Source organism: Brassica rapa, chromosome A02 (assembly GCF_000309985.2).
Source record: "Brassica rapa cultivar Chiifu-401-42 chromosome A02, CAAS_Brap_v3.01, whole genome shotgun sequence".
NCBI lineage: Eukaryota > Viridiplantae > Streptophyta > Magnoliopsida > Brassicales > Brassicaceae > Brassica > Brassica rapa.
Genome location: NC_024796.2, coordinates 5761833 through 5787917, shown reverse-complemented (window position 1 = coordinate 5787917; position 26085 = coordinate 5761833). Strand labels below are relative to the sequence as shown.

The 26085-nt window shown below is 40.5% G+C and overlaps 9 protein-coding genes, 3 non-coding genes and 1 pseudogene across 15 annotated transcripts; 9 read left to right on the top strand and 4 right to left on the bottom strand.

Annotated features, from left to right (window-relative positions):
• Window positions 1-1360: 1360 nt before the first annotated feature.
• On the top strand, window positions 1361-2134 carry LOC103851681. Its single transcript, XM_009128561.3, has 2 exons — window positions 1361-1623; window positions 1703-2134. The coding sequence occupies exons 1-2, from the start codon at window positions 1413-1415 to the stop codon at window positions 1912-1914; spliced, it is 423 nt and encodes a 140-aa protein (XP_009126809.1). The 5' UTR covers window positions 1361-1412; the 3' UTR covers window positions 1915-2134.
• On the bottom strand, window positions 1934-3916 carry LOC103851682 (annotated as a pseudogene).
• LOC117132343 lies at window positions 3713-3907 on the bottom strand. The gene has a single exon (XR_004455893.1). It is a non-coding gene; the product is annotated as a U2 spliceosomal RNA (small nuclear RNA).
• Window positions 3917-4039: 123 nt separating the features above from the next.
• Window positions 4040-5395, top strand: LOC103851683. Its single transcript, XM_009128563.3, has 4 exons — window positions 4040-4167; window positions 4311-4496; window positions 4757-4796; window positions 5078-5395. Exons 1-4 carry the CDS (start codon window positions 4165-4167, stop codon window positions 5134-5136), a joined length of 288 nt encoding a protein of 95 aa, XP_009126811.1. The 5' UTR covers window positions 4040-4164; the 3' UTR covers window positions 5137-5395.
• Window positions 5396-5596: 201 nt separating this feature from the next.
• LOC103851680 (eukaryotic translation initiation factor) lies at window positions 5597-9560 on the top strand. The gene is made up of 9 exons (XM_009128560.3): window positions 5597-6015; window positions 6499-6570; window positions 6651-6758; window positions 6838-7032; window positions 7143-7240; window positions 7327-7414; window positions 7493-7843; window positions 7931-8173; window positions 8250-9560. The coding sequence occupies exons 1-9, from the start codon at window positions 5842-5844 to the stop codon at window positions 9231-9233; spliced, it is 2313 nt and encodes a 770-aa protein (XP_009126808.1). The 5' UTR covers window positions 5597-5841; the 3' UTR covers window positions 9234-9560.
• On the top strand, window positions 6262-6367 carry LOC117132294. Its single transcript, XR_004455852.1, has one exon. It is a non-coding gene; the product is annotated as a small nucleolar RNA snoR103 (small nucleolar RNA).
• A 221-nt stretch (window positions 9561-9781) lies between the features above and the next one.
• LOC103851677 (protein MULTIPOLAR SPINDLE 1) lies at window positions 9782-13463 on the top strand. Its single transcript, XM_009128558.3, has 11 exons — window positions 9782-10455; window positions 10627-10684; window positions 10818-10955; window positions 11037-11093; window positions 11280-11359; window positions 11450-11498; window positions 11624-11737; window positions 11833-12025; window positions 12113-12183; window positions 12425-12629; window positions 13090-13463. The coding sequence occupies exons 1-10, from the start codon at window positions 10321-10323 to the stop codon at window positions 12616-12618; spliced, it is 1089 nt and encodes a 362-aa protein (XP_009126806.1). The 5' UTR covers window positions 9782-10320; the 3' UTR covers window positions 12619-12629; window positions 13090-13463.
• On the top strand, window positions 12227-12298 carry TRNAM-CAU. Its single transcript has one exon. It is a non-coding gene; the product is annotated as a tRNA-Met (tRNA).
• On the top strand, window positions 12724-13468 carry LOC103851678. The gene has a single exon (XM_009128559.3). The coding sequence runs from the start codon at window positions 12861-12863 to the stop codon at window positions 13266-13268; it is 408 nt and encodes a 135-aa protein (XP_009126807.2). The 5' UTR covers window positions 12724-12860; the 3' UTR covers window positions 13269-13468.
• Window positions 13469-13953: 485 nt separating this feature from the next.
• On the bottom strand, window positions 13954-15771 carry LOC103851676. The gene is made up of 4 exons (XM_009128557.3): window positions 15206-15771; window positions 14733-14803; window positions 14390-14651; window positions 13954-14296 (listed from the first exon to the last, which is right to left on the bottom strand). Exons 1-4 carry the CDS (start codon window positions 15314-15316, stop codon window positions 14126-14128), a joined length of 615 nt encoding a protein of 204 aa, XP_009126805.1. The 5' UTR covers window positions 15317-15771; the 3' UTR covers window positions 13954-14125.
• Window positions 15772-16653: 882 nt separating this feature from the next.
• On the top strand, window positions 16654-18609 carry LOC103851675 (APO protein 2, chloroplastic). The gene is made up of 4 exons (XM_009128556.3): window positions 16654-16815; window positions 16907-17031; window positions 17190-17533; window positions 17629-18609. Exons 1-4 carry the CDS (start codon window positions 16788-16790, stop codon window positions 18458-18460), a joined length of 1329 nt encoding a protein of 442 aa, XP_009126804.1. The 5' UTR covers window positions 16654-16787; the 3' UTR covers window positions 18461-18609.
• A 260-nt stretch (window positions 18610-18869) lies between these two features.
• On the top strand, window positions 18870-22322 carry LOC103851674 (probable cyclic nucleotide-gated ion channel 5). Of its 4 annotated transcripts, none has more exons than XM_009128554.3 (8): window positions 18870-19061; window positions 19409-19489; window positions 19577-20162; window positions 20244-20456; window positions 20540-20856; window positions 20944-21055; window positions 21135-21371; window positions 21459-22322. In XM_009128554.3, the coding sequence occupies exons 2-8, from the start codon at window positions 19461-19463 to the stop codon at window positions 22128-22130; spliced, it is 2166 nt and encodes a 721-aa protein (XP_009126802.1). In that variant the 5' UTR covers window positions 18870-19061; window positions 19409-19460; the 3' UTR covers window positions 22131-22322. The 4 variants fall into 4 exon arrangements, with proteins under 4 accessions (XP_009126802.1, XP_009126803.1, XP_033140246.1 ...); XM_009128555.3 differs by having other exon boundaries at window positions 18890-19061; window positions 19412-19489; XM_033284355.1 differs by lacking the exon at window positions 18870-19061 and adding an exon at window positions 19096-19246.
• Window positions 22323-22441: 119 nt separating this feature from the next.
• Window positions 22442-26029, bottom strand: LOC103851673 (GTPase HflX). The gene is made up of 13 exons (XM_009128553.3): window positions 25635-26029; window positions 25409-25551; window positions 25190-25306; window positions 24832-24946; window positions 24600-24737; window positions 24312-24407; window positions 24111-24224; window positions 23742-23810; window positions 23528-23598; window positions 23338-23431; window positions 23114-23242; window positions 22939-23028; window positions 22442-22843 (listed from the first exon to the last, which is right to left on the bottom strand). Exons 1-13 carry the CDS (start codon window positions 25968-25970, stop codon window positions 22718-22720), a joined length of 1638 nt encoding a protein of 545 aa, XP_009126801.1. The 5' UTR covers window positions 25971-26029; the 3' UTR covers window positions 22442-22717.
• Between the last annotated feature and the right edge of the window lie 56 nt (window positions 26030-26085).

Sequence of the window (26085 nt, the reverse complement as noted above, 5' to 3'; positions counted from 1 at the left end):
AATTTTTTTAAAAAATTGTCTCTCTAAATTTGTTTTCTGAAGCTTGATCAGATTTTCAACCTGGTTAAACAAATTAATTACAAAAATACTAGTTTAATGAAATTCTGGTGCTTATGAAAAGCCCAATAAAGTGCATACAACCAGGCAAACTCTTAAGCTCATACTAATTTTAAAAAAAATTTCATAAGAAAACAAAGGTTAAATTCGGTAAATGCTGTACGCATGCGTTCGCCGGCAAATCAAACCAAAATGAAATATTCTTTTCTTCGCCGACTCAAAAATCAGTTTAGACATCCGCCTAATTAGTAATCTCATATAAAGTGACTAACATCTTCTTAACAATTGAACTAGGGCTGGGAACTTTAATCAAACCAAACTTACCGAACCAAAAAGTTTGGTTTTCTCTTAGTTCGATAAAAAAAAATTCTTATATTTGGTTCGATAATCGGTAAGTTCAGTTTTCTAAAAAAAAATCTAAAAAGTACCAATTTTAACCAAATTCCGAACTGAACTGATCAAATAAACCAAAATCTGAATCGAAATAACCGAACGAACCTAACCAAACTAACCAAAATACAAACCGAAATAACAACTAACAGAAATTAACCATTTTTGACTTTTTTAATTTAAACCGAAAATTTAACCGAATTAACCGCAAAACAAAAACCTTTGGTTAAATATTTTAGGACCAAATTAACCGGACCAAACAGAACCAAACTTTTTCGGTGAAATTTTGACCAACCCAAACTAACATAATTCTGAACTAACTGAGTTCCGAACTAACCGATCCGTACTATCCGAATAAACCGGACCGGCATGCCTAGATTGAACATTGATGAGAACTCTGTTCTTTTTGTAGTCCCTTAATCTTTTTTTTTTAATATACATGGATATTCTGGCATGTGGATCCAGATTAGCCTCGTGTTAGCAGCCTACGTTTTCAGCCCACGTGTCGGTCTCCTTAATCACTTAATTAAAAAAAAGCTTAGTTATGTGGAGATACATAGATACGAGCTGTCGATTATAGCTTGTTTAAACATATATATTTCACTCCAAAGTAACAGCAGCAGCAACATAATCCCTCCCTTTTCAACACTGTTCGTTGATATACCTTCTCTTTTTTTTTCGATTTTGATTTCTGATAAACGTCGTTTGATTGATTTCTTCATTGCGATCCGTAAAGTTACGATTTTGCTTTGTGGATTCTAACGGCGGACGCTTTGGGTTCCTTGGTTTGGACCCTAATTGTAATCTTGCTTCGTAAACGTAATATCTTGTTACACAAGTTTCAACCAAATAGCGCCTTCTCGCATTATACAAGTCAAACAAAATTTGACTTTGTTTTTTTCTTTTTAATTGTTTGCTTGACTGTCTTCGATTACAGAAGTTTCGTCGACTTGTGCGTGCGAAACATGGATTCAAAAGGAGACGATGGAAGTAGAGAGATGCTCCTGAAGCTTCAAGAGAAGATTGAGAAAGCCACTTCTGAGCTCAAAGCGTCAGGATCATCATCATCTGCTTCCACTTCATCTCATCATCTTCAAAGGCTCTCTAAAGAGGTCCAACTTCTTCTCGACAAGACTGTGAATGCTCAGGTTCAGAGTAAACCGCAGATTCGCGATGGTAATAATCTATTCAATACTTGAGTGAGAGCTATATGCTTTTTTCTTGTGTTTGATATTTTTTGGGGCTTTTTAAGCAGAGCTTGACAAGGTGTTTGATGCTGAGGAAGTTGGACACGTATGCGATTTATGCGACAGAGATCTAGCCTCTGATCCAGAACGACCTAATGCTTCTTTGCGGAGCTTGCAAGAAGCGTGCGTGCTGGCTTGTGGTCATGTCTACCACTTCAAGTGTTTGAGAGGCACTACTCTTGATCTCGATAACCCTTCATGCATTTTGTGTATCCGCTAACTAACATGACATCCTAACCTTTGTGGACCAACTTTAGATACTTTCATGAGAGATTTAAAGATTTTGTTTTCACAATAATGCCAGTGCAGTTACATATCAGTTTCTTTTTACATCCCTTAAGTAACATACAAATGGTCTGTATATGGGAAACTAGAACCACTCCCAGGCATTATAGCTTCTAAAGCCAGAAGTGAATCATAGCCTGTTTCAAGAAACAACACAAAATGTTTAGTTCTGAATATTATTTAGACATCTCTCACCAAGTAGAAAGAGAAGTGATTACCTCTTGAATTGAGTTAAGGGCTGGATCCTCCTCCAGATGAGACACATGTTGAGTTTGATGCAGTTCTGATCTTAAGCTTCTCATCTCAGACTGCATTGCATTGAGCTGTTCTCTAATCTCCTTTAACAAACTCATATGTTCTTCCTTGATGCTTGGCGGTGGCTTACTCAATTCCCTTTCGTAATTACTACTCTCCATGTTCCCTCTAACCTGTGACTCCTTCTACACATTATCAGCACTTTGACCAAATTTGTTTTTATCAAAAGACTAGTTCCCTCAATACTTACATTTCTTTCTTCGACTTCCTCTTCTTCTTCGATGATTGTAAGGCTTTCCTTTGTCCTCGGAATCTTGAAGATGTCCTGGAGATTTGGAGACAAAGCATCTTTTGCGGCAGACAATCTATCAGGGTTCTTCATCCTCTCCATTATCGAACTGACATCACTCTTGGCTGACTTGAGTATAGTATTGCTGACCTGTGAAACCAACGCATGTGACATAGACTTGTGCCTAAGCAAAGGCCATTTAGACTCCTTGGGAGAATCTCTCGTGTCTGAAATCTCTCGAACATGGTCGTCTATTCTCCTCATCTCTTCCCAATAAGCACTCAAGTCTTCACCAAGAGATAAAGAACTGTCACCGTTACCATCAGACAGAAGCAGGCTCCTTCTCTCACTGCTCATACCATCAAAAGGACTCTGCAACAGACAAGACATTAAACTCATACTCATCATCTCTCAAGTCTCAACTATGAAAACATAAAGCATTTACCGATAGATTTCGTTTCATCTTTCTCTTTTGATTTACACGAGAGGGATCACCAAAGAAGACGAGATTTTACGGGAACTTGTTCTCCACGACAGCTGGATCAGAGACCCCAACGCTGAGCAGCTTGCATCTGTAAGCCTAAACCTGAAACTCGAGAGAAGCGATCTCCATCTCCTTATTGTAAATCAGATCCTCGAAGAGCGTCAGAGAAGTCTCCGCGTGGCACATCTTCTCCTCCGCCATCCTCTTGTACTGACTAGTCTCCATCTCCAGCGCTGCTTTCTCTCCCTGGAGGCGTAGGATCATCGACAAGGCTTCCGAAGCAGCTGATGACGAGGCTTCTCGCTCATCGTCGAGCTCTTGACTGATCTTCTGAAGAAGCTCTTGCTGCGCCCACATTGTTTCTCTAACCCCTGAGGTTTCTCCGAACCCTAGACTCAACGTTCTCTCCACCATCTTCTCTCTCTCCCGATTAGCCTACGAGATCAGAAAACAAGAAACGACGAGATCGAGGATGATTCGAAATTTAACGCGGTTTAGATACTTTTAGGACAACAACTGTAAGCAGAAGCTAAAGTAGTTTAGTTTTTGTCCACTTTTAGCACTTAAATATAGTCACGTAGGCCCATTAGCCCATTTAGAATATTAATCACTTGAATGGGGCCAAAAGTACAATTCCGATTAATTAGAGATAATACGTTTAAAATCTTATAAGCCGAGGGACCAAAAATTAAACTGTTAAAATTGGCGGGTTGAGCCAGCCCGTGCAGTAGTGCAACGCATGGGCGACTCTTGAAAGCCCAGATAGCAAGCTATCTTAACGGGCCTTCTCCCTCAAAAAATAAAGTTAATATCGTGTGACCCGATGGGCCACATATCAGATATTAAACTGATAAGAACAGATACTACACTTGATCTTAGCCAAAAGGCCGAGAAAGGTATGAGTTGTTACGTTGCTTGGCATCTTCCTTTATACTGCTTCTCGTCCCTCAAATGTTTGTTTGGTTACCGATGTGGGACTTTTAGAGAGTTAGATAAAACAAACACTCTGTCTCTTTCAGCGGGTTTGTAACCGACAATAGTCTTAAACCTAAAAGTCAAACAAGCCACCAATAGTTCTTTCTTCCTTTACCTTATACAGAGAGGTGAGTGAGAGAGTTTTACATTGACAGTCGAAATAAAGAAGCCAGATTCTTGCCATGGTATTACATATATCTTTTTACTTTGTTGGTTTCATTCTTTGTTTATTTAACTGGGAAAGTTAAGAGCTTTTTGAGCTGAGAATTTGAATCTGGCCATGTTGGTTATAGGGTATTGATTAGTGTGCGTTGATCTTGTTTTGCAGGCAATGTATATTCGTGTGAAGCGCATGAAAGCCACTTACTTTATCCAATGCGATCCGACCGAGACTGTTTTGGATGTGAAGCAGAAACTGTTCACCCTCATTGAGCAACCAGTTAGTAACCAGCGTCTGGTCTTATTGTCTACTGAGGAAGTATTAGAGGATTCGAAATCTCTAGCGGAGCAGAAGGTATCAAACGTTTGACTGTTGTCTCATGTTGGAGACCGAATAACCATTGTTCAATTTGAGGAAGAGCTACTATGATCTTTACTCATATGAAAACTCCGATTGCGTAATATTAAGCTACAAGGTTGTGATCATGTACAGGGAATGAATAACAATTGTTGTTCAAGTTACTCATATGAACAGTGGACACAGCCTCCAATTGCGTATTTTTATAGTTGTGGCTGTGACTTGTTCGCTTTAATATTCTTTGTTTTGTTGTTCAGGTTGAGAACGATGCAGTACTGGCTCTGACTTTGAGAAAAGGTGATCCCTCATTTCCCTTTGCTCCTTATATATTGACCTTAGTAGCATATAGGTAACACGGACTACTCGTCATTGAATATTCATTTTGATTAACTAGTAACCAAAATTTTTTATATGCTTGTGAACCCTTCAAACTCTATTGATTTGTATGGATAGATGCATTCTCTCTAAAAGATCTTCGTGGCTGGATATAGCTGAATCTGATCCCTGTTTAAATCCCATCGGTCTTATATTTCTCTATGAATGGCATGATGAATTGAATCTCATTCTTTCTTGTGCAGACGACAACGAGTTTGAGGATGTCGACATTCCACAGCCTGCTGAATTCTCAATCTCATGAAGATTTTAAACTGGCTGGTATCAGGAGAACCTTTGCTTCAACAGGAGAAAATATTATATTCAAAACGCAAAGGAGGAGCCTATAAACCGCTTTCAAGTTGTTCCATTCTCTCTTGCTTGTGTCAACAAATGCCCTCTTTAGTTTGTTACAGACAGTTGGTTGTAATTAAAGATATTGAGATGTGGAACTGCAACTTGCAAGATTACTAATTGTTGGTGAAGTCTTTCATGATTAGAAGAACAAAGTGTACTTGTTGACTTGCTGGTGGTGTACACGAGCCAAGGCAGCTCCATTCACCTTTTCACATTTTAAACTAGAAATGCTTAGAAGTATAATGACGAAAAAACCAATGTATGTTAGGTGACGGAACTAAAAACAAAGCAAGGACACAACAGTAATTTAACAGAAGAAAAAAAGCAAAAAGGCTATATGGTTCGGTAAGGGAAAAAAAAAGGAATAAGACGGTAATAAAGAGAAGAGATTGTGTCTCCTTCTCGACTTCTTCTTCTTCTTCTCATCTCAATCTCTTCTTCGACAAGGAGAGAAAGAGAGACAACGCACACAAAAGCCGATCTCTTTCCGTTGATTCTCTTTGAATCTCGGATTGATCGTCGCTGAGAAGAGTTTCTTCTTCTATCGTTTCGTTGTTCTTTTTTTTGGTTGTTGGAGATTTTGGATCCGATCTCAGGTGATTTAGATCTCGGTATGCAGCAGGGAGATAAATCGGTTTTGAGCTTGAGACCTGGTGGCGGTAGAGGAAACAGAATCTTTGGTTCCTCATCCTCTTCTTCGTCCATCTCCTTTGGATCTCTTTCCTCTTCCGATCTACCTCTCCTTCGTCCTCATGGCGGTGCTCCTCCTTCCTCTTTCCCCTTCAAGGTTCCTTCCTTTTTTTTAGCTTCCCCTCTTGATTCTGGATCTAGGGTCCCGACCACATAGAATCACGTGTCTGAAGCATACATAATTAGCTTAGAGCTTTTTGATTTTGCGAGTTTCAGTGCCTTGTGTAATAAAATTACTACTGAAGCTCATGTTGGATATTGGATGCTTTCCGACCACATAGAATCATGTGTAATTAAACTTCATAAGGTAGCAATTTGTGTTGTCCTGATTCTTAGCGGCGCACGCAAGTATGTGTAGCTGCTGTAAATATGGACGTAAAATGATATGTAGGCTTTTAGGTGGGCATTATGTTAGCTGCTATCTGCTCATAAAGGACCTATTGACATTTCTATTTATTCATAATCATCTTAGCCTAAGAATTCACGAATAATTCATTTTTGGCTCTTGTCCTTTGTGTATATTTTTGTTTATCGAGTCTTAGTTAGTGAAGATTCATCCTCGGTTACGTTTTTGTTTCAGGGTGGAGACTCGAGGTTCGATGGCCGTGAACGTGTGAAGTACACCCGTGAACAGCTTCTGGAACTTAAAGAGGTGAGTAGAATCAAGGCTGGTCTTTTTTGAGCTATTGTTTTTGTTTATTTGAGGTTACTGACGTCTCTGTATATACACAGACCGCTCAACTCTCTGATGAAATTCTGAAAGTCAAACGGGAAACTGAACTAGAACTGTTTGGTGAGGAACAGACTTGGGCACGTGGAGAAACTGTCGTAAGCAATGTGGTATGCTTTTGTCGCACCATCACTTTTCCATTGTTATAAGAAATTTCAAACACAGATCTGTTAATCTTTAATGCTATAGGTTCCGGTTCAATCCGCAAGTCGCTTCTCTGAGCCAGACACTCGCAATTGGCGCAGCCGTTCTGCTGCTCAACCACCACCCTCTGGGGAAGAAAGGTCGTGGGAGAATCTCCGTGAAGCTAGAGATTCCAGGTATGTTGAAGCAAACCAATACAATCGTCAAGGCCAACCTAGGGGGCAAGCATCCAACCAAGGGGTAATTATTCACTTAATTAATGTGTTTTTTACTTTCCTCTTCTATGTTTTTTTTTTTCACTTTTGGCATGGTTTATGTTACTTTCTTACTTGTATATGGTGTGGAAGCAGGGTGGACCAGCTCCTGTCCTCGTCAAAGCTGAAGTACCTTGGTCAGCTAGAAGAGGAAACCTTTCTGAAAATGACCGTGTCCTGAAGACTGTCAAAGGGTATTGCCTGGTCTAGACTTTACTGACAACATGGAATCTTTAAATCGTGCTTGCACACTGACAAATACAATCCTTTTCTTGTGTAGGATACTGAACAAGCTTACCCCTGAAAAGTATGATCTTCTCAAGGGCCAACTCATTGACGCTGGCATCACATCTGCTGATATCCTAAAGGTGAGTATAAGTAAAGTCTTGTTTAAATCATCCAGGCTCTTCGCGTAGCTAACGAGTGTTATTCTCTTTCATTTGCAGGGTGTGATAACTCTTATCTTTGACAAAGCTGTCCTTGAGCCAACGTTCTGCCCAATGTACGCTGAGTTGTGCTCTGACATCAACGACAAGCTACCCACCTTCCCACCTGAAGAGCCTGGGGGTAAAGAGATCACATTCAAGAGGGTTCTGCTGAACATCTGCCAAGAGGCCTTTGAAGGCGCTTCCAATCTGAGGGAGGAGCTTAAACAGATGAGTGCTCCAGATCAGGAGGCTGAGCGTAGCGACAAAGAGAAGTTGCTGAAGCTCAAGACCCTAGGAAACATTCGTCTGATTGGTGAGCTTCTCAAGCAGAAGATGGTTCCAGAAAAGATTGTTCATCACATCGTTCAGGTTGACTCCCACACATTTTCTTAAAACATTTTTTGTTTGCTTTGGTAGTATATGTGTTAACCTTTTATTATTTTGTTCTGAGCATAGGAGCTTCTGGGGGCTGATGAGAAAGCGTGTCCAGCAGAGGAGAATGTTGAAGCTATTTGCCATTTCTTCAAAACCATTGGGAAACAGCTTGATGGAAACATGAAGTCAAAACGTATCAATGATGCATACTTCAAACGCCTGCAGGATCTGTCAAAGAATCCTCATCTGGAACTGCGTCTGAGATTCATGGTTCAGAATATCATCGATCTGCGCTCTAATGGATGGGTTCCAAGGCGTGAAGAGGTATCTCTAGCCTTCAAACTCTCAAGATTCATTAAAAGTTACGTCATTGTTTAACCGTTCTAATGTTCTTGTGCAGATGAAAGCAAAGACTATAACAGAAATCCATTCTGACGCTGAGAAGAATATGGGTCTCCGACCAGGCGCCACCGCAAACATGAGAAAGGGCATGGCTTCTAGTAGCGGGCCTCTGAGTCCTGGCCCTATCTACCCTGGAGGACGACCTGGTGCAGGTGGCTTGATGCCTGGTATGCCTGGGACGCGAAGGATGCCAGGAGCGCCTGTGGGGGACAATGATAACTGGGAGGTTCCCAGGACAAGGTCAATGTCTAGACGCGACGGGCCTGGACCTCTGCATTCTCCAGCAATGGGCAAGTCCACCTCAATGAACACGAGGCTCTTGCCTCAAGGAAGCAGCGGGTTCATGAGTGGTAAGACAAGCGCCCTGTTACAGGGCAGCAGCTCACGCCCAGCAGAACAACCGGTTCAGCGAGCTGCACCTGTGGCTGTACCGGCTCCGGTAGAGAAACCACAGGCTAGTGCTGCTCCCAAGCTGAGCGAGGAAGTTCTCAAGAGCAAAACAAAGTCGCTTCTTGAGGAGTATTTCAATGTCCGACTTCTTGATGAAGCTATGCAGTGTTTGGTGGACCTTGCGTCGCCTTCATACCACGCAGAGTTTGTGAATGAAGCAATTACTCTAGCCCTTGAGAAAAGCCCACCTGTTGTTGAGCCCATCGCTAGTCTCTTGGTGTATCTGCTATCCAAGAAGGTGGTCACACCCAAGGATCTTGAAACTGGGTGCTTGATGTTCGGTGCTATGCTGGACGACGTTGGAATCGATCTCCCCAAGGCACCAAACAACTTTGGTGAGATTGTAGGGAAGCTGATTGTTACTGGTGGTGTGGATTTTAAATTTGTTAGAGAGGTCCTTGGAAAGATGGAGGATGATAGGTTCCAGAAGGCGGTGATTGATGCAGCTGTGCGCATTGTGGAATCTAGCGAGCAGGGGAAGTCGCTGTTGGCCTCACAGGCTGCAGACGTCGAGGCTTGTCGGAATCTGTAAAGGAACCAAGGCCTTGTGCGATGAGTGTTGTGTTGTAAGCTTGAAGGACAGAACTCAAAGACAGTTTCCAACAAGAAAACTTGTGGGAGTTTTGGTCTTCTTTGTTAAGCTCTTTTATTATGACATTATTCTCACTTCTTCTTTGTGTTGTTGATGTGGGAATGTGTTCATTTCCTTTTTTTTGTATTCTTCTGCGACTCCTATTATTACTTTTTTGACCTTTTGCATTTTTGTTTTACGGTCTCAGATACTGTTCAGATGATTGTTGTTCAGACCTGAGACCCTTATAAACTGGTTGCTTCAGATATCTACATTGGAAATGTTTGATCATTTGTGTCTTTCTCTTAGCTGAGAGCCCAGAGAAATTGAATCGCCCGAGTATTTGTCATTCTGAAATCTGCAGACAATTTTTTCTAGAATATTATATTTTGGATTTTGGAAATTATTTGAATCCAACCAAATACAAACTTGTTATCTGAAAACCCAAATAAATTAGTATCAGAAATAAATACAAATTTGTTCGCATATTAATGAACAACTCCATATATTCTACAATGAAGAAGATTTTCCCGAAGCATTTGGATAACGGTTCCGCATGTACGGTTTTTGTTTAGCCAAAACAAATTTTACAAATGGTTCGATAAACATGCTTTCTCCACGGCAAAAGAACACAACCAACGGTTCTACCTACAAAGCTTTAAAACCTCCAATAAGCTTTGATCATATAATGATGCAAAAAATTGCATAGTTTGAGAATCGAACTAAAGATTTGGGTGTAAAAGTCTTTAATCCTTAAATACAAAACATATAAATAATTAAAAGAAAATGTTTACTTTGGTATTTTCGTAAAGATATTTGGATCTCAAATATTATTAATCAAATTTTGAGGAGTATCTCCAAACGTCCACCCCACTATTAATTTCCATGATTGAGCTAGAAGCCTAAAAGAGACAGCCGCTTGAATTTATGGGCCCTATTATATGTAGTAATGGGCCATATTGGGCCCCCGTATAGAGTCCAGAAAAGCTCTCCCGCGCAAGGTTAGCATCCCGAGAATTAAAACATATCTTTTTTATTATTTGAACGAATGAGTTCGAGCTTCGCTGAAGCAAATCAGATGGAGAAGGAAGAGTCGCTGAAACTGGCGATCGCTGTTTCTCTGATTCAATCGAAGATCCAGAACCGTAGATCTTCTTCTGATGCTCTTCGCTGGAAGCACAAGGTTTTCTTTCCTACTTGGGTTTAAAAAGTTCATTCTCTTTAGTGAAATCTGCTACCATGATTTTTGTTCGGTCGATTGATATTTGGGTCAATTTTTCTCTTGGATATCTCGGAAGCTAACATGATTTGTGTGTGTTTCTAACATCGTGTGTGTTTTGATTTTTGAAATTAGGCTAAAGAGAGGAAGAAAGAGATAATGAGACTCCAGGAAGATCTCAAGCATGCTGAAAGTAATGTTTCTGTCTCTCTGAACTTTAGCAACTCGTTTATTTATATGTATTTAATGATTCCCAAAAAATAGAAAGGCTGCAAGTTCAGTTTCTGGAGCTGAATAATTTTTTTTTCTGTTAAATTGCATCTTAGGTTGTGATTTATTCCCAGAGAATGCTTCTTGCAAGTGTTACTTCTTTGATAACATGGGAGAGTTCAGCGACAGGCGGTTTGGAGAGGCCTCTGAACCGAGATTCAGTGATGTTCTTCGTCGTAGATTTATCAGATTAGGTCTCTACCTATGCACAGATTTGGATCCTTTGTGTTTCTGGAATTGACTTATCAGCTTGTGTTGTCATTTTTGATCCATAGCAAGGACAAGGGGGAGAAGGAAATCAACTCGACCATCTCAAAGATTGCGGCTCTCAGGTTTTTGTTTAACGGTCTTCCTTGGGCTTGGTTCATGGTTTATTATCTCTCACTTCCTATACAACACCATACCATAATATTGCTATTTGAGAGAAGGAAGTGAACAATAGAATATATGTAAGCAAGCACCACCTGTTCATCCTCTAGGATTCTTTTTTTATTTTGTGTTGAAACTTTTGACTGCAGAACCGGGATATGTAGAGGAAGCAGAGCATCTAAAGATTTCTATTGATTTTCTACTGGAACTTGCTGAAGCAGACTCCAATGTTAGGCTTTGTTTCTTAAGATTTTTCTTTTCTTAATGTGCACTTTTTACATGCTTTCTAACATTGGAATCTCTTCTTATATATCTGCAGTGCTCTAATTTCAGCAATTGGTCACATATGGCTGTAGATTTCATATTAGGTAATATTATTATCTATATCCTGAGCTGTCATTCCTTTTACTGGAAGGCTACTTTGCACTTACGAAACAAACATGTGCTTTTGTTCCTCACTGCTAATATATATGCTCCTTTTGGCATGCTCAAGCTTCACTGAAGAAGCTTATATCGATGGGGAGAAACTTGGAAGCTGTTGAAGAATCTATTAGTTTCATGATTACACAGTTGATCAAAAGAATGTGCACTCCCTTTATAGGAAATGGTAACTCTAGCAGCTTGCTTCTGATTCTAACTATGTTTTACTTTCTGGTTATCATTTCTAATACTTGTTTTTGTGTGTGTTTGAATCTGTTGTAGAGGTGAAACAATTAGAAACAAGTGCCGGGCTTTATGTTCAACATCTGATCCGTAAACTCGGAAGTGATCCATACATTGGACAGCGTGCAATATTTTCTGTCTCTCAGAGACTATCCATTTTAGCCGAAAACTTACTGGTCATGGACCCGTTTGATGAATCATTCCCAGAGATGGATGAGTGCATGTTTATATTGTAAGTATATTTCAAATTCTAATGAGAATGTGCTTCTTAGATACATGTACTGCTGAGATTGATTACGTTTGTCTAATGAATCTGTAGGATACAGCTTACTGAGTTCCTGATATGTGACTATCTGCTACCTTGGGCTGAGAGTGAAGCATTTGAAACTGGTAAACTAAACAATATGTATTTTTTATCATACATGAACATCAAATCAGAGTGGCGCAGCGGAAGCGTGGTGGGCCCATAACCCACAGGTCCCAGGATCGAAACCTGGCTCTGATAAAATGCTTATTATTTCTTTTATTTTATATGCCATCTTCTATTTTGTTTCCATTTCTGACACATACAGTTAATGTTTACATAAAGAATCACAAATGGATGGTGAGATTGGTTGTGTCTTATCTGTAGTTGTGTTTGAGGAGTGGATAGCATCAGTAATCCATGCGAGGAAAGCAGTAGCTGCTTTGGACCAAAGAAACGGATTGTATCTTCTTTACATGGACCGAGTCACAGGGGAACTAGCTAAACGAGTTGGTCAAGTCACATCTTTCCGGGAGGTGGAGCCATCCATTTTGGACAAAATCTTAGCCTACCCAGAATGATTACCTTTCAGGTTAGTAGCATCTCGACCCAATAAAACCCATTTTACCCATAGTTCAGCAAAGAATAGTGTCTGGAAAGCAAGTTACTTCACTTTGGGATTAACGTATAGTTGAATCGGTAATTATATATATCGTGGTCGGCTTTGACCTTTGATTGATGATTGCTTTGTGATATTGGACACTTAGCTTTCCAGCGAGTCAAAATCTTTGAATTATGACCGCGTTAGGCTCCACATGACACTATGACATTTATCTTATCATTCCATGTCTCAATCATCACACCAAATGCTATTAAATTATATACAGCTGACAAAACGTATCTTCTTCAACTATTGCATTTTCTTTATAATCTCCGCAGATGGCCAAAACCTTCTCTTATCTTTAGAGCAGAGATGGCTGACGTCAAACGCTTACTCATCCTATCAATCATCTTGCTCCTGTTCTTGTCTCAGTCCTTTCTTCTGTGTTCAGGTCATGACGACGACCAAGCTGGTCAAACGAGGAAGCTTGGAGTTTTCATAAGGAAAAGAGGAGGAGGAGGATACAGAAGGGCTCGCACCACCACATCAGCTTCTGCAACGCTTTTGTCAGGCTCCTTCCATATGACTGCTTGCCTTGTCTCCTCGTTCCTGCTCTCTCTTATTTTCTAGGTTTTTCTACTGTCAAAAGTGGTCTTTTTTTTTTTTTTTTAATTTCTTTACAAGAATTGTAGTGGTCGATAGTAGTTAATGTCAACATGAATCTGTATTCTCTATATTGTACACAAGTGGGTACAACATGAAGATTGTGAGCTCTATGGTTTTGTCTTTTCCAAGTTTGTGAAACCAAAATAGATGCTTAGATCAGTTTCCTTCTGCACAGACAACTTTTAACACATAACAGAACCGGTTAGGTTGTTATAAAATATAACACAAGTAAAAACCTAACTGTTTTAGTGCATAACACAAGTGTGTGAAAATCAGATCCTCATGGCTTGTATATCAAATCTCTCGTCATAGAGTCTTCATTGTCCATACCTCTCCATCTGAGCCACCACATCTCCTAACCTTGGCACACACACATATCAGGCTTCTTCTCCTGACCTTGGCACGAACATGGGTCCGTCCATCGTTGTTGAATCGTAAAGCCTTGAGATGATGCTGGTGAGTATCTCTGGAGCCAACACGTCTTCGTCCATAAAGGTTCTTGCGTTTTTTTTCCCTTTTCTTGTTACGTTTCAGACAAGAAGAAGATCATCATGTCTTTGGCGTCCGGTAATGAATTTAAAGTTTACACGAAACGTTCTCTGTTTATACACGTGTGAACACATCCTGACCGTTGATCTTGTTCCTGGGGTTTTGGATCACTTCCCTAGATTTTGTTTACTCGTGTAAGAACGACACATGTCTAGTATACAAATGTCACTTGTATAAGTGGCCACATCAAGAATGGACAAGGATATGTTTTCAACGGAGAAGATAAGCTAAATTGATGTGCGAGCTATGTTACAACATGACTTTGATGTCTTTTAAACTCTAAGAGCTGCAACAGGATCTTGCCATGAGCTTTTCCTCTTATGTGAACCGTCTCCACCGTTCCTGCAAGACAGCATCTCTATGCTGCTCATTCTCTTACACGAATGGCTTTCTTCTACTCTCATTCTCTCTTCGCTATTGTTCATCTCTTCCTCTTCTTCTCCCTATAATCAATTTAAGAGGTGTTTAAATGGGGTTTGCAATGAGTAGTAAAGACATGTTTGGTTTCTTTTGTAAGCTACTGTAAGAGTGCTTACAGATATCTGGTTTAGATCGAACAATGGAACTTTTTTGGTTTTGGTTTCGTCATGATGAGCCTCTCCTGAATGGTTTAAGTCAGGAAGTGAAACATGCTTCGTTTCTGCTTCACTTGTCTTATCAGGAGACACTTCCACTTGGATTAACTGCCTCTTACTCTTCTTCCCACCATTTGATCTTCCTCTGCCCTTATTAACATCCGGTGGATGCATAACAGGCTGGGACACTTGTCTCAAATGTCTGTACCTCCGCCGCAGAAACCTGATAAAACAGACAAACACTTGAAACACAAAACATCAAGGACTTCATGATATATTGTCAAGGAATTGTAAGTACAAGTACCTGACTTCGGCCATTAGTGTTGCCTTTCTCTCTTGCATAGTCTCCAACCTTTTTCTCATTGCTTCAGTATCCTTTGTGTAATCCAACAAAACAGCAATACACGTTACAAAAAATAATACAGAGAACCAAAGTGATCTTAAAAAGAGATAAACACTCTTCTGATCATTTTAAGGCTCAAGAAAACAGTCTTTGATCTGTTTTAAGACTACACAATAAAAAAAAAAAGTGAAGAGGCTTTATATTTGCTAAGGAAACAACTAAGCTCAAAGTTCAATCTTTTTATTTAAATCAAGGGACAAGTTAACTATTTTTCAGGTCTTTTGAGTTGTGAGAACAGATCAGGGTGAGAACAACAAGAAAAATCCTGAGTGATTCCCTTAGATCCAGTCTTCCAGAAACAAGTAGAGCAGATGAATAAACTAAATCTTGTTTTTTATAAACTCAAGAAAAGAAAAGAAAAGAGTTGGGCATACCATATGAAGTTCTTGATAGTCTTGGAAAAGGCTATGGTGCCTAAATCTGATTTTTGGATCCTCAAAAGGATTAGAGTTGGAAGGAGTGAAGTCTCCATGAGCTCGCTTCATCAGATGAACACACAAGATGTAGTAGTAGTACTTACAGAAGGGGGAGCTCTTGAAAGAAGGAATGGTAAGAGATAGAGAGAGAGAGAGAGAGAGGAGGGAGGCTACAATGGGTTTCGTGTAGTATTCTAATAGCAAGATGAGAAGAAGAAGTCAGAGAAAGACAAAGAAGCAGAAAGGAAGGACACATCATGTTGCTGTTTTTGCTCTGACTGTGAGGAAGAAAAAAAGAGAAAAGGAAATAAAATAAAAGCAAAACTGCTTTTTTAAATGGGTTGAGACAGCAGTGATAGTGATGAAGATGGAAGCAGAGAGACTTGTGCAGTGTTTGGAAATGACTTCTGCACTAAATTGTGGTGTTGGGTCAAGTGAAAAGCAACTTGCTTTTTTAAAAAAATTATCAACAGTAGCACCCTTTTTTTAGTTGGTGAAGTCTTGAAGAAACCTCTTTTATCTCTCTTTGTTTCTTTTGTTCCATTGTCGTCTGTAACATATATAAAACTATAAAAGTAAATTCCTAAAAGTAAAACCATTCAAACTAGGTCCATTGAAAAAAGACAGATGAGAATGGAGGTTGAAATATAAATAGTATTCAAGAAATGTCAGGAGAGAAACCAAACATATTACCTTTTCAGTTAATATTAAAATATATACAGATCGTGTAGAAACTCTGCCTTGATTTCTGGACATTGGTGCTGGACTTCTGGGTTTTAGAGTTTTTTCTTCTCCAAGTTTATTTACTTGGATGGTTATAAAATCCATATTAAATACGCAATCCCCTCGTCACATGCAAACCACTTCCTCTGCTTTAAATATCACCCCAAAAAAAAAACTTTATAAATATGGATGATTCTCCTGTATTTAACTTTTTGGCGTTTACAAATTGACATGGATGATCCTCGTGTGTTTAATGCATCAATGACTCATCAGCTGAAGGAGGAGCGGTAAAAACGTAAAAGCAATAGTGATGTGAAAGTGTTGGTTTTGGTCACAATTAACACACAGCTTAGCTTCGTTTTTGTTGTTTTAATGGTCACCGGTCACGTGCTGGTTGATGGAAGGGATATGTCTCTCAATGTCTGGTTCCAATAAGCCAGAGACCTTCATTTGCCAAATTTGGTTCGGTATTTTCCTGTTTCTTATTTTTGGCTCATATCAGCAAAATTGTATTCAAAATCTACAGCTATGTAATCCGGTTAACTCAAACAAAATTAGAAAGAAAAAAGAAGATGAGAAAAGGTTGAATACTTGAAAGGTTTTTTTTAATCCCGGTTCCATTACACACACCTCTAGTTGTAAAACAGATGTTAATCTACGTGGGCTTAAAGAGACTACAATGCAGCCCATTAAGAGCCCATTAGTTTAGGCTTACGTTCGTCCAAATTAGCCATCTTCTTCGTCTCCAGAGAGTGAGACCACTCTCATCTTATCCTCCTCCATCTTCCCGATGCTTTAATCCATCAAGTCGTCGACGATGTCGATTACGTACTCCACCCTCTCCTGTAAGCTTTCTCGAACTGTCCTCCATGCTCAATATCATCGTTTTCCTGTCAAAGACTGTAATTGAATTTGGTTTGTGTATGTTGTTCCCAGGGGCAGATGCTGGTTCCCTTTCGGCTGTTTCCCCCAAAATTGTACCTTTTGGCATACCCATGAATCAGTTTCTCAATCCCAGCTCCTCCTCGTCTTCTTGTTTCGGATTCTCAGCTTCTCTTCAGGTCAGTATCAATCCAATTCACTTCACTCTGCTTCTTGTTTCGTTATAGTGTTTGGTTGTTAGAACAAGACTATACTTTTGTTTCTCGTGTAGTAATGATTGTAATGTGTAGGGTTCAGTTTCAAGTACTTAAGTAAGTACTGTTGTGTATTGATGCAGGGAAGTATCAGACTTCATTTAGATTCTAGACTTGTGCTTAGTAAAAGGAGTAAAGCTCTTCCTTTTGTTGTGAGAAGTGATCATCCTCAGAACGCAGACGCACCTAAGCAGTACTCAAAGAGAGAGAAGAAGCCCTTCCCGGTTCCCATTGTGGACCTTAGACGAGCAGCTAGGGAGAGAGTCAAGAACAACAAAGACAAACCTAAGAGACCTCTCCCTCCTCCTAAAAACGGCATGGTCGTCAAGAGCCTCGTCCCTCTTGCTTACAAAGTGTACAACGCGAGAATCAGACTGATCAACAATCTCCACCGCCTCATGAAAGTTGTTCGTGTTAACGCTTGTGGGTAATAATAAATTAATAACTCCCTCTTCTTCTTCTTCCTCTTCTTGTTATGTGTTGTTCTGTTTGGTTATGTGTTGTTCTTGTTTTGTCTCTTAGGTGGTGTAATGAGATCCACGTTGGACCTTACGGTCATCCGTTTAAGTCGTGTAAAGGTCCGAACGCTTCTCAGAGAAAAGGTCATCATGAATGGACAAACTCTGTCCTTGAAGACGTGATTGTCCCTCTCGAAGCTTACCACCTCTACGACCGTCTCGGCAAGCGCATCCGTCACGATGAGAGATTCACCATCCCTCGAGTCCCCGCCGTAGTCGAGCTCTGCATCCAAGGAGGCGTTGAGATCCCTGAGTTTCCAGCAAAAAGGAGAAGAAAACCAATAATCCGCATCGGCAAAAGCGAGTTCGTAGACGCAGATGAAACCGAGTTGCCTGATCCAGAGCCTCACATTCCTCCAGAGCCGTTGTTAACCGAGCTACCTCCCTCAGAGATCACTCCACCTTCCAACGAAGAAGAAACAGTCTCTCTAGCGGAAGAGACTCTACAAGCGTGGGAAGAGATGAGAGCAGGAGCCAAGAAGCTGATGAGGATGTACAGGGTCAGAGTCTGCGGGTACTGCCCCGAGGTCCACGTGGGCCCGACGGGACACAAGGCGCAGAACTGCGGTGCGTTCAAGCACCAGCAGAGGAATGGTCAGCACGGTTGGCAGTCTGCGGTGCTTGACGATTTGATACCGCCGAGATACGTTTGGCATGTTCCTGATGTGAATGGGCCGCCGATGCAGAGGGAGCTGAGAAGCTTTTACGGGCAAGCGCCTGCTGTTGTGGAGATATGTGCGCAGGCTGGTGCGGAAGTGCCTGAACAGTATAGGGCTACTATGAGACTGGAGGTTGGGATACCTTCTAGTGTTCAAGAAGCTGAAATGGTCGTTTGATTTGATGTTTATAGCATCACTGCTTGTCTATTACCACAATCTAACTTAAGAACCATTGAGTGACATCTTTGCAGTAGATAATATGCACCTAGGTACATGCGGCATAAGTATAAACTTAAATACTTGATAGATAATAAGTAGGACAAACAAATCCAACACAATTGTTCAGTTTCAGCTTCAGACCTTGAAGTTTTGGATCCCTTGAACATGTTTGTCCTTTTTTCATAGTATAATTATTTAATTGAAAATCACATTATTTTAAGTTCCAACCAGTTGACTAGTGACGGTATCTCATCTTGTGTTTGAAACATCACTTTTGAGACTTTTTAAAAAGAACAAATCTACTTTTTGAAATAACCAAGGGTACAAACGTCATTTATCAGATTCCCTTTCTTCTTCATTGCTTTAGTTTTATTATCTTTGGTTCTTTTTTTTTTCTTTGGTAAAGGCAAGATACCACTTGTCTGGTCTGCTCGCTTTCACATTCACACCCACTTTCGTGTCTTCTTCCTCTTACTTTTTTTCTCAAACTGCAAAGCGTTATCCCTCATCATCATCGTCACGTTTGAAATCAGTCTAAAGCCATGGATTAGCTTTTTAAGTAAGTAACTGTCTTCTCCTTCTTCTTCTTTTAGCAAGTTCACTTCTGTTCTGTTTCTTATCAGGCTCATGTCTCTTCTCTGCTCGTGTCGGACTTATGTTTCTTAATTTGTCTCTCTACTTATACCGTTTTCAATTATATTAATTCATCAAGATGACTTTTGCTTCACTACCTTACCATTTCTGGTGAGAGAGAGAGTAAGCGAATCTTGAAAAATATATCAAAACTGAAACTTGGAATGTTGTATCTATTGAAAAAGAATAATAATACTTGTTTTTAATGTCTGGATGATGTAGCTTGCTATCATGAGTACTGTATAACTAAACTGTGTTCTCTCTCTTTATCAGTAGAGCTAGTGATCGTGGACTTAGTCGTTCAAGCGTTATAGAGTTAGCAATCATGGCAGGCAAACCACAAACTTTTGTGAGGTTAGTTCATCCTTTTGGTTTATTAGATGACTCCTTGTTGATTGTTTCTTAGTAATATGAAAGCTCTTTGTTGATCATACATAATAGCGTGGATGATCTGGACTTTAAGCTGCCATCATCATCATCTCTAACCCGCCAACACAACTACTCCTCAAGTATCAGTGGACCACTCCACCCCATTCAAGGAAGCCACAACACATCTGGATCCTTCAAGAAACGTTTCCAAAAAGGTTCCAAAGGACTTAAATCCATAGGCCGTTCGCTTGGTTTCGGTGTTTATAGAGCTGTCTTCCCTGAAGACCTCAAAGTATCCGAGAAGAAGATATTTGATCCTCAGGACAAAACTCTCTTGTTCTGCAATAAGCTGTTTGTTATCTCGTGTATTCTCTCGGTGTTCGTGGACCCTTTCTTCTTCTACCTTCCTGTGATCGATGGTGAGTCCAAGTGCCTCGGTATTGACCGGAAGCTTGCTATCACGGCGACTACGTTTAGGACTTTCATCGATGTGTTTTATCTCGCTCACATGGCTCTCCAGCTTAGGACTGCTTATATTGCACCCTCCTCCAGGGTCTTTGGGCGTGGTGAGCTTGTGATAGATCCTGCGCAGATAGCAAAGAGATATTTGCAGCGGTGGTTTATCATTGATTTCCTCTCTGTACTTCCTGTCCCTCAGGTTGGTTACACAACTTTAGATCCTTTAAGTAGTTGGTTTTGAGATTTACTTTATTCACTGTGTGTGTGTGTGTGTGTGCAGATTGTAGTGTGGAGGTTCTTGCAAAGCTCAAGGGGATCAGATGTATTGGCTACAAAGCAGGCCTTGCTTTTCATTGTTTTGGTTCAGTATATACCGCGGTTTCTTCGTGTCTTGCCCTTGACATCAGAACTGAAAAGGACAGCAGGTGTCTTTGCAGAGACTGCTTGGGCTGGTGCTGCTTATTATCTGATGTTATATATGCTTGCAAGTCATGTAAGTGCCTACCTTTTTCTCTTTACAAATTACATTTGTTTGAATTATATATTGATTCAACAACTGGTGCTTATGTTTTGCAGATAGTTGGAGCGTTTTGGTACCTTTTAGCGTTAGAACGCAACGATGCCTGTTGGCAGGAGGCTTGTAGTGACGCAGGGAAGAAAATTTGCACAACAGGTTTCTTGTACTGTGGGAATCAAAACATGGACGGCTATGATGTTTGGAACAAGACCAAAGAAGCTGTTCTTGAGTCCAGGTGCCGCGCTGACCTCGATGATCCTAATCCTCCATTTGACTTTGGGATTTATACACAAGCTTTATCTTCTGGCATTGTCTCCTCTCAAAAGTTCATCACAAAGTATTGTTATTGCTTGTGGTGGGGCCTTCAGAACTTGAGGTAACCTTTTTGTTAACTCCTTTTGTCTTTGAGTTTTCATATAAATACATAACACATTCTTTGTTTCTTTCATTGGTTGCACAACAGTACACTTGGACAAGGGCTTGAAACCAGTACATACCCATTGGAGATTATGTTCTCCATCACTCTGGCCATCTCCGGGTTGATTCTCTTTGCTCTCCTCATCGGAAACATGCAGGTGACTTTAGCTACCCATCATGATCAATATACATTTTCTGTACAGACTGTCTTAACAACATATGAAATCTTGTGAACAGACATATCTCCAATCTCTTACCATCCGGCTGGAAGAAATGAGAGTGAAGAGGCGTGATTCAGAACAATGGATGCATCACAGGATGTTACCACAAGATCTTAGGCAGCGTGTGAGACGCTATGACCAGTATAAATGGCTGGAGACACGTGGTGTAGATGAAGAGTATCTCGTTCAGAATCTCCCCAAGGATCTCAGGAGAGACATCAAGCGCCATCTTTGTCTTGCTTTAGTGCGCAGGGTAAAGGGGCACATTAAACCACTTAACTAGGTTCATGATACTGTTGGTACTGAACATGCTTACTATTTGTTATCTCTATAATGTTAGGTTCCATTGTTTGAGAGCATGGACGACAAGCTTCTTGATGCGATCTGCATGCGGCTAAAACCATGCTTGTTCACAGAGAGCACCTACTTAGTCCGAGAAGGAGACCCTGTAGACGAGATGCTATTCATCATACGTGGCCGCCTCGAGAGTGTGACAACAGATGGAGGCAGGAGCGGTTTCTTCAACTACAGTCTCCTCAAAGAAGGAGAGTTCTGCGGTGAAGAGCTTCTGACATGGGCACTGGATCCAAAATCAGGTGTGAACCTCCCGTCTTCCACCAGAACCGTGAAGGCTCTGACAGAGGTAGAGGCCTTTGCGCTGGCCTCAGAGGAGCTGAAGTTTGTAGCGAGCCAGTTCAGGCGTTTACATAGCAGGCAAGTGCAGCACACGTTCAGGTTTTACTCTCACCAGTGGAGGACTTGGGCTGCTTGCTTTATCCAGGCTGCATGGCGGAGATACTGCAAGAGGAAGAAGATGGAAGAGGCTGAGGCAGAGGCCGTGCCCATGTCAACCACTGGAAGTTCATCCTCCATGGGGGCTGCGTTTCTTGTCACGAAGTTTGCGGCTAGTGCGCTGCGCACCATACACAGGAACAGGAACACGAGGATTAGGGAATTGGTAAAGCTGCAGAAGCCTCCTGAGCCTGATTTCACTGCGGAAGATGCTGATTGATTGAGCAGCTTGTAGACCTGCTTGTTTATAATTATAGGTAGAAGTGTGCTCATTACAAATACTGCATGGCTTAACATCTGCTTTGTGCTGTTCTGTAAAACGTATCCTTGTGGGAAATGTAGCTAGAAACCAAGCTGGCAGCATAGCCATTGGATGGAATAAAAGGAGAGGCTAAAAATCTTACTTCGATTATATCACTGAACATAACAAATTCTTAACCATTGAGATCATATTTTTTCCAGTCAATGTAAGTGTTGATATGTTAGCTTTGGTACTATGATAAGTAAATCATGTATCGAGCAAGCTGCCCATTTTGGTTAACTGAAATAGTTATATGACACCCAATGTTCCAACAGGATGCTCTACTCTGTACAAAAAGGGTGTTGCCAGTACACAATGTCAAATAGGGTTTCAAGCTTATATTTCTTGTGTATATCCACATTCTTTTTGATTGACGAATATTCCTTATAGTCATTCATTCTGGTTTATGTTCACGATGTTGTTAGAACTCCCTGTGCTTTCGGGTGCTTCTTGCCAACCACATGTGGTCTACAATTCCGAGGAAAAGACAGGCCTTCAGGTTGTTTCTATGATTCTATTTCACCCTTCTTTGCATAAGACGCTTCTTTGACCAAGTGTCTCATAGGTTTAAGCAGCTGTGCAAACCGAAGCGGAACGTGTGCCCTAACAAGCGTGCCGTTCTCTGTGTACTCCTATATATGCAACAAACCCAAGACATGAGAATCATTTTGAGTTATCTATATCAGTAAATCAAGAAACTAAGCAAGATGGTCGGTCATCTACTCACAGTTTCTTTCACCATTCCAACCTTGTGTATGGTGCTTAGAAGGTCCCCTTTATCAAATGGCAAAAGGGCTTCAACCCAAACCATTGAATCCTGTAACAAAGTTTTTCAAGAACTAAATTTCCAATGTGGCACAATCATAAAACCAGAGTTCAAAACATTTTGATGAAACACAAACCTTAAGCTTCTCATGAACAGCATTGCAGAATTTGTCTAGTCCTTCTCCAGTCAGAGCAGATATACAAATTACATCCCCATGTTCCTCTGCTTCCAGCTTAATCTTGTGAGGATCATCCACTCTATCAACCTAACCAAGGCGAAAAGAGAATTATAGTTGTTACAACGTTATTTTGCACATCAAGCAAGAGACTAAAAAATACAATCATATTTGTCTTACATTACCTTATTCCACACAACCAATTTTGGGATTGATGAAACATCGAGTTCAGACATGACCTTTTCTACAGCTTCTATTTGTTGATTTGCCAGTGGGTGGCTAAACATTTAACAAGCATATTATCATTAGGAGGGGAAAATAAGTTGTCTTGTGAATGATTGGCCCAATATAAACCAGGATATGAAGATACCAAACCTGATGTCAACAACATGAACCAAAAGGGACGACTCTGATATCTCTTCGAGTGTTGCTCTGAAAGCAGCAACCTACAAGAAACACTTTCCAGCGAAGTTACACACCGCATTGACATAAAAAGCCTTCGTCAGTTTGACTCTAAAAAGCAGATATGCAAGCACATGCAAAGATATCCAGGTACGATCTAGTTGAAAAATAGCCATTAGGACCTTACCAAGGTGGTTGGTAGCTTTTGAATAAAACCAACAGTATCTGTGAGAAGAAACTCCTTCCCGTTGTGCATCTGACGAACAAGGATCCAAAAAAAAAAATCTGAAGTCAAAACTTGATACCACATTAAATACTAATTCCGTGCTATCGTAAGTCAATAATTTTATATGGACATAAAAATTAGTTGACAGAAAAGTCTCAGGTTTCGCAGTATAATTACATTAACCACGTCACATAATACCCGTCATCTGCTATGTAATCTTGACTATTTAGAACATATGACTCATATAGTAGAATATAATAAAAGAAACCATTGTTTCCTGAAAAAGGGACTGGCGGACTGCAGATCTGAACTTCTAACGAATTCACTGACCTGAACCCTTCTCGTAGTTGGATCAAGGGTCGCAAACAAACGATTTTCAGCGAGTACATTAGCACCAGTCAATTGGTTCAAAAGTGTACTCTTTCCAGCGTTTGTGTAACCAACCTAAAGCACAACCGGTATAAAACATTCACATATGAAATGAAATGTTGATCAACTCCTACGAGTTTAAAAATATTGTCCTGAACTTACCAAAGATACAACAGGAACAGGTATAGCAACACGCCTGCTTCTATACTGCTTCCGATGCTTTCTAACAGATTCCAACTCTTTTTTGAGAACTCCAATCTAGCCAATTTAATATCAAAACATTTCAATACACTTTCATCTTAATTGACCAATACAGAAAAACCTAAACAAAGACGCAGAGCCTAATAAACTGCTCAGCACAAATATAATCACAGTCATACACCATCTCTTGAAAAATGACTAGAAGCAAAAGAGGCTAAAAACTTCAGAAATATATACACATTTACTTACTTGAGTACGCAGAATACGCTTATCAACTTCAATTTGTTTTTCTCCCATACCCTTAACTTGACCACCAGATTGACGCTCAAGATGAGTCCACATTCTAGTTAGTCGTGGTAACTGGTACTCCATCTGTGCTAGAGCAACCTGCAAACAATTCCAGATTGAGCACACGGTTCCAGAAAAAGCATAACTAAAAGTCTTCACACCGGTCATCTCTATTGACAAGCTTTATCTTTACCTGCAAGGCTGCTTCATGAGTTGCGGCCCTTTGGTTGAAAATATCCAAGATAAGAGCGGTGCGGTCACAAACTCGAACATCCCCACCAAAAGCCTTTTCCAAATTACGCAATTGCCTGAAATTAAAAAATATGAAGTAATAGATAAACGAAACACACACACATTGAAACAAACAAGATTATGAAACTCCTACGTACGACACAATCCAGTGACCACTTTAGTAACTATTAATCAGCTGAATGACAGACAAACAACAGTTTTGTGAAAGAAGAAACAGAGTTTACAATAAAAGAAACTTATAACTTAAGGAAACTTCAGCTAAAACGGTATGCAAGAGGCATGGTGGTCAGAAACGTTACCCTGGTGAAAGCTCATCGTCAAATATCACAGTCTCAACGTCGAGTGCATTAATAGCGCTTTTGATCTCAGAGACCTTTCCGGACCCAATGTAAGTTCTAGGATTTGGGGAAGCTAGCCTGTGGTATACCATCATCAACATTAGCATCACAGAGGACCTAGAATCCATTTCTAACACATAGCAATCAATAATACATAAGAGAACTAAAAAGCTAACTAACTTTTGGTAGGTAGAACCAACGACCATAAGGCCAGCAGTATCCGCAAGCTGTTCCAGCTCCTCAAGAGACTCCTCTATATCAAACAAACACTCTCCGTCACCCTTTCTTTCAACTCCCACTAGATACGCCTTCTCCTCAAACACCTGCAAAAATTCACAAAAATGATTTTATGCTTCTTTTAACACTAAAACCATAACAAAAGAAGAAGGGGATTGCAATTTGCAACCTCTTTTCCATTTCTGAGCTTGAATCTATCTTCTAAGCTCTCTTCATCTCCTTTCTTCTTCTTCCTCTGCATCAGCGTCGTAGTTGGAGCAGAAACCGTTTCCTTCTCCAAACTAGGCTCCTCCTCCTCCTCGGCAGAGAAGTCGAGAAACTGAGGGATTTCATCTTCCTCCACGCTTTCCTCGAAATCGAGACTGAGTTTACAAGATAACCTCCACGAATAGGAGTTTCCGTGAAGAAGAGAGAGTGTAATCGGGCGATTAGGTCTAGGGATGGAGTTCCCGCGCCAGTGAGGTTTGGGAATCGGAGAAGAAGAAGGAAACAAAAACGAGCTCATAGTTGGATAATCTTATGAAGTGACTCGAGAAGATTGTGGTGGAGGGAGGAGTTAGTTTTTATACCCCCACCTCTTCAACTACGTGACGTTTTATGATTCCTTGTATAAACTGCTT